Consider the following 6,472-nt stretch of genomic DNA (forward strand, 5'->3'; position numbering starts at 1 on the left):
GGACGAAACCATGCTCTGATACCACCTCTGTAACACCCCCGAACCGTCCTAAGCATAGTTCGACCCACCGGCCAGCAATCAAACAAGAACATGACCGACGGACGACCTACACCAAGGGTTGGAGATGAAAGGCCAACCGGCCAGCCAACAATCAAATAAGAACATGACTGACCGTCCAACCCAACACCATGGTCCGGAATCGCTACGTGACGGGTTAGGGACGATCCGGCCAGAGTCACAAAATTTACTCCACGACCTCGACCAGTTCGTCCACTAACACGTCCCGCTGCGTCAAGGCACAAGGCTTTGCAACCTGTACCTAGAGTTAGCGTTTTCCGTTAGATCGAGGCCTAAGGCTTTTCAACCCGTACCACAACCAAACGTTGTGTTAGACCGGACTAGTCAAATATCAGAGTACTCATGAAGCGCATATAAAACAATTACTTTTATTGATTTATGAAATATTCATACATTGAATAATTCAAGACTGGGACCGGCCTAATGCCAAATCGAGTCAACATAACACAATTCACAATACCGTTCACAAAAGGCATGAAAATCTACACCGGCGGTCCTAACGTCCAGCACCAAGCTATCCGATCATCCTTACCTAAAGCGACCTGCAAAAAGGACAACGGAGTTGGATGAGTAATCTAGTATTACTCAGTGAGCTTGCGGCCTCTACCCGCAACCTAGACTCTAACCCAGACAACCCAAAATAACAATCAATCTAGCTCTAGCATGCAATATAAGCTAAGGCTAAGCAAACCGTTACTAAGTTAGACTTGGCCTCCTGCCATAATCCAACTTCCAAGTAACAGGAACCTGCATTAAAACAAGTCAACAACCAATCCCTAGTTAACCATATATACGCCTGAGTTTAGTACTCATGTTGTGTTAGACACTTAGACTATACAAGTATCATGAGCCGGTCGACCAACAATCAAACAAGAACATGATCGGCCAACCAATGATACCGCATAGCTTTAATATCCACCACCCTTCACAAGCAATCCCTCAAACACATACAGGCCAACGTCAGGCCTACGCTAACAAAATACACACCAAGCCTAATCCGGTACCTAAACCAGACTTAAGACTTAATGTCAGAACCTGCAAACAAAGCAATCAACAACCACAACCACAACAATAATAAGATAGTAACTACCAATGACTCGATCTTACTCGTAACACCGTATATCGGTGCTACATTAACTCGAGGGTTCCATAACCCTCTACGACACACTAACACAACACTCTTACCTGGGCCCTGGTGACCTCGTGTTCATCCTCTCTATCGGCAATATTCTATCTTCCTACCACAGAGGCCAGAAGAAGGAACTTTCAACCGACCGCGGCCCACAGTCCTTCGGGTCACCGCGCGACAGTCCACAGTCCTTCGGGTCACAGCCACATTACACCGTCGTGTAATACTCAGCCATAGGACATGACCCCGTTCGTCTGAGTCTTCCCGATCCAGCGAATAAGGGGTTTCCTTGAACCCGCTGGGTACGAGGGCGAGGAAACATTAGTCCACCCAAAAACATGCCTAGCATGGACGGGTTTCGCACCTGCTGTCGGCATAACACACACTCGACACAATTATCCCTAGGAAAGACCTAAGGGACAAGACTCCAACCCAAAACTAAACAATATATAGGAGTCTACAACAATATCAACCAATACTCGTAGTCCAGCCTATATGGCATAGGACCCGTAGTATCGACATCACAACCAGGAGATCGGCATATATGACCAAGATCCCTAAACAACAACATTATCACTAAACAACTCAACCAGCTTGTCACTCCCTTACCAAGGGATGACTAACCTCAATCAACAAAATTAATTAAACGAGCAAGCATTTAATTAAATCTACTCAATCAATCTACTCAATCAAACCGTTACCCAGATAGTTCGGTCTCATGCTACGACACTATCTTTAAAGATAACGGGAACCTGCACTCAACCATATCAACACGCAAGAATATAAATCATGATGCATCCAAGTCCTAGTCAGGTTATAATCTCAGTCTTAATTTCATTTCATCTCAGCTAGCCTGTGCTAAACTGAGTCCGGTTTAATAAATAACCCCAAGGACTCTACCATGCAAGAATGTGAGCATTCTACTCTATATGAATACTCGATCTTCCCTAAGTTCCAAGTGGAACTCAAACAAACCAACTCACAGTGTTCTAGGCGAGAAGCAGCTGGTTGATCAGAGAGGACATGGCCAAAACCCAAGGGACGACTTGGCTGGACTGGACTGAACTGATCTCGACTTGGACAGAACCTCGGCTTCACCATGAAGAAACTGACAGGCCTCGACAGATTGATCTGGACAGAACCTCCTTTAGCTTCTGGACAGTTCTTCGGACTTCCCGGCGGAGTATCGGGCAGAACTTCGACTGATCTGAACCCGTAGAACTGAACTAACTCCGGACAGCATCTCCACTTGATCATCAAAGGAACTGAGTGGCCTGGACGAATTCAGTTGGACAGAACCGTCCCTAGGCGCTGACTCGAAATCAGTAGAGAACTGACATCGAAAACTCTCTAAAACTCTCGAAATAGCTCGGAATCACTTGCTTTCTTTTTCTACTTCTCTGTCACGTTTTTAACTTGGTTTGGACAGGTCTGGATGTGAACAAATGAGCTGGGGTCGTGGGGTATTTATAGGAGACACCAGTCAATCAGCTTCAGGTTGGTGGCAGCCGGTGTGTCTCTTCGCATGGCTCCGGACGCATGCGCGGCGGCACCTCGTGCTCCACATGTCAGGCTGCATGTCCAGGACACATGCAGGACGCCACCACTCCTCCCACATGTCAGGATGCATGCCAGGAGTGCATGCAAGAAGCCACACCAGTACACACATGTCGATCAGCATGCTTCGATTGCAAGCGCGGAGACACCTCGTGCTTGGTCGATCCACCTCGTGCTTCTACATGCAGGCTGCAGGTACAGCTTCCATGCACGGTGACACCTCGAGCTTCTGTAGACACTCAGCTGCTTAGATGGTAGTTATCACGTCCTGGCCATATACGTAGAGACACCTCGAGCTTCTTGGTCGGTTTACGCGATTTTTGACCCTTCCGGCAAATTTCTGACCTGTGATCAATCCCGAATATTTTTCCGCTCCGTTCTGATGCTCTAAATATTTTTAATAGAATCCAGATGAATTCTGATATCCTGTAAAAATATTTCCCGAGCCTCCGGCTTCCTTGAAGAATTCCATAATACCAAAATTAGGGTTTTCGCCCAACTTCGGGTTTTCCCGTCGTGCTTTGATCCTGTCGTGCTTGCTTCCGGTCGTGCTTTATTCCCGTCCTGCATAATTCCCTCCTGCTTCCAATGTCTTCAAAATAATATTTTACTGATACGAAGATTTTTCGAGAAAACTTCGTAATGAAGAAACGTCGGTCTTCAAAAACGTCGAGCTTCTAAACCGTCGTGCTTCCAAAATTGTTATGCTTCCAAAACGTCCGTCTCATCAATCTAGGACATCTTCTAACCATGGTCGAGCAACTTATTCGACTCATAGTTTACTCACGATCACTTCTTCGCCCACCTCGTACTTTAAAACTTCTCGATCGATCCTTATTGCCCGCGACTCGACCACCACAAAGACACTCGACCATTCTTTTTCTTTTCTTTTCTTTTTTTTTTAACGGGTTTCTACATTCTCCTCCCCCCCCCCCTTAATAGAATTCATCCTCGAATTCTTAGTTGCGCAATTGCTCATTTTCGCGACATTCTCCACTCGTCTCCATATATCTTTACGCTGTCCACAATCGTTCCTTAAGTGTCCTCCTCAAGGCGTCCACAATCGTCTTTAGTTGAATGATCGCTGGATCATCTCATACTGTTGCTCTGCCATAACACTCTGATTTCCCATGATACGAACTTGTCCATGCTCGTTCCTGATTACTCCAACCATTTTCTCGATCTTCGTCTTCCCAAATCTTGATGAAGTCCTTTCCCAACGAAGTCTTGTTTCCCCCCCATCTGTCCAGTCAATACCACAGCCCAGTTCTCTAAATCTGTCTCTACACCTTTCCGCTAACTCATATCGACAAGCTGGTGGACGCACCGCGGGGCACCAGCTGATGAGCTTCATGGACGCGTTCTCCGGCTACAATCAGATACTTATGCATCCGGAAGACCAGGAGAAAACATCCTTCATGACATCCAGAGGGATCTACTGCTACAAGGTTATGCCGTTCGGCCTAAAGAACGCAGGATCAACCTATCAACGGCTGGTGAACATGATGTTCGCAGACAAAATCGGAAGAACCATGGAGGTCTACATCGATGACGTGCTGGTCAAGTCCCTGGAGGCGGAAGACCACATATCTCACCTGCAGAAAGCCTTTTCCACCCTTAAGAAGTATAACATGAAGCTCAACCCAGCTAAATGCTCATTCGGGTTCAGTTCTGGCAAGTTCCTCGGGTACATTGTAACCCACCGGGGCATCGGGGCCAACCCGGAGCAAATCAGGGCCATTCACTCAATCCCTTCCCCAAAGAACGTCAAGGAGGTTTAAAAGCTAACGGGAAGGATGGCGGCGTTGAGCAGGTTCATCTCCAGACTCTCCGATAAATCTCACGCCTTCTTTGGAACCCTCAAGAATCTGAAGGACTTCTAGTGAACGGAAGAATGCGAATGTGCTCTCCAAGAGCTAAAGTCATATCTCACCACTCCTCCTTTCATATCCAAGCCACAACTCGGTGAAGTCCTGCTGCTATATCTAGCAGTCTCCGAACACGCCGTAAGCGCCATCCTAGTTCGTGAGGAGGGAAGTAAGCATCTACTAATCTATTACGTAAGCAAGGCTCTTGTGGATGCGGAAACCCGCTATAGCCATCTAGAGAGGCTGGCCTTAGCCCTAATAGTCGCTGCTCGCAAGCTCTGACCCTACTTCCAGGCTCATCCAATCGTGGTTGTTACCTCCTTCCCTGTAAAGTTGGTCCTCCACAAACCAGAAGTCTCCGGACGCCAAGCCAAATGGGCCGTGGAACTAGGGGAGTACGACGTAATATTTCGACCCGCCACAGCTATAAAGTCACAGGTTCTAGCAGAATTCGTGGCTGAATTCTCCCCTGCCTTGCTCCCAGCTTTGGAGCAGGAGGTACGCCTCCGAGGCAAAACTAAGGAAGAGGGAGAATGGATCCTTCACGTTGATGGATCCAGTAACGCCAGAGGAGCTGGAGTGGGGATAGTGCTTACTTCGCCAACAGGGGACACGGCCTCAAGGGCCATGAGATGCAACTTCAAAGCAACCAATAACGAGAGCAAGTATGAGGCCCTAATCGCAGGTCTAACCCTTGCCCACCAAACGGGGGCAGAGAATATCCAAGTCTTCGGCGACTCCCAGCTAATAATCAACCAGGTATAGGGAGAGTACCAAGGAAAAGACGACAGCATGATTCCAGTATCTGGCGGTCGCTCAGCGACTAATCAAGAAGTTGAAGAGCTGCAAACTCACTCAAATCCCCCGGGTACAAAACTCGCAAGCCGATGCCCTGGCTAATCTAGGGTACACCCTCGAAACGAAAAGCCCGATGAGTATCCCTTTGCTCGTGCTCCAATGGCCAGCTACCTTGGAGGAAGCCCCGTCAGAGGAGGTCTCTGCTGTCGAAGAGGGCGAAACCTGGATTACCCCCTTATTCCGGTACCTGGAGGCCGACCTCCTCCCGGAAGACCGCAACGAGGCCAGGAAGATCAAGTAGCTGTACCGGAGATCTTTCTCTGGCCCGTACCTGAGGTGTGTCACACCCCGAGAAGCCGCTAGAATTGTTGGGGAAAAATATTCCATGAAGAGATTTTTCCAGCTTCCGGCTTCCAGGTTCTTGCCTCCAGGTCCCGGGTCCCTTCCCCCGGGTCTGGGTCCCTTCCCCCGGGTCTGGGTCCCTGCCTCCAGCCTCCAGCTTCCAGGCCGAGTGATTTATCCTGCCTTAGGACAAGAGAGAATCTCCATAAATCCGAGAGAAAGAGGAAGTATTCCAATAAATATGACCTCCCTTAACAAAAAGGGAAATATTTTATTATCTAAGGATATAATGAATATTTCCAAATCCTAAGAGGGAGGCACGACCTCCACCATAAATATAGGTTTCTAAACCTAAAGAAAGAGGTCGACGACGTCCATGACCAGAGCTCATCAACTCTACAGCCGCCAAGGCAAGGTTTCCCACCTAGAGGACCATCTTCATCAACAAGCTCACAACCGATGAATCCATGTGATTACTATCAACCAGATGATAAGATATGCTCACTGCAGCACGTCTACAACTCTACTTGCTGGCTCAGGCCACGATCTCCAGCTCATTAGCTGGGTCCCTCCATGCTCACTGAAGCACATCGACACATCATGCTCACTGTAGCATATCGGCAGGTCTACCATCTGTTCTGGCCATTTACCCTCGAGAACATATGACTCCTATCAACTATAGAGCTACGTGCTCCCAAGG

At 48.0% G+C, this 6,472-nt stretch overlaps 1 protein-coding gene across 1 annotated transcript; it reads left to right on the forward strand.

Annotated features, from left to right (window-relative positions):
• Nucleotides 1–4,116: 4,116 nt before the first annotated feature.
• Nucleotides 4,117–5,793, forward strand: LOC111208018. The gene is made up of 3 exons (XM_022706699.2): nucleotides 4,117–4,539; nucleotides 4,927–5,391; nucleotides 5,560–5,793. The coding sequence occupies exons 1-3, from the start codon at nucleotides 4,117–4,119 to the stop codon at nucleotides 5,791–5,793; spliced, it is 1,122 nt and encodes a 373-aa protein (XP_022562420.2).
• Nucleotides 5,794–6,472: the final 679 nt, after the last annotated feature.

This window comes from Brassica napus, chromosome C3 (assembly GCF_020379485.1).
Source record: "Brassica napus cultivar Da-Ae chromosome C3, Da-Ae, whole genome shotgun sequence".
NCBI classification, from domain to species: Eukaryota; Viridiplantae; Streptophyta; class Magnoliopsida; order Brassicales; family Brassicaceae; genus Brassica; species Brassica napus.

What these genes read in the sequence shown, in the direction of transcription:
- LOC111208018 (XM_022706699.2), top strand. Translation starts at nt 4,117, where the DNA reads ATGGACGCGTTCTCCGGCTACAATCAGATACTTATGCATCCGGAAGAC. An exon ending in CCCCAAAGAACGTCAAGGAG is followed by an intron (nt 4,540 to 4,926) that starts GTTTAAAAGCTA and finishes CCCTACTTCCAG; the next exon opens with GCTCATCCAATCGTGGTTGT. An exon ending in CCCAGCTAATAATCAACCAG is followed by an intron (nt 5,392 to 5,559) that starts GTATAGGGAGAG and finishes CGAAACGAAAAG; the next exon opens with CCCGATGAGTATCCCTTTGC.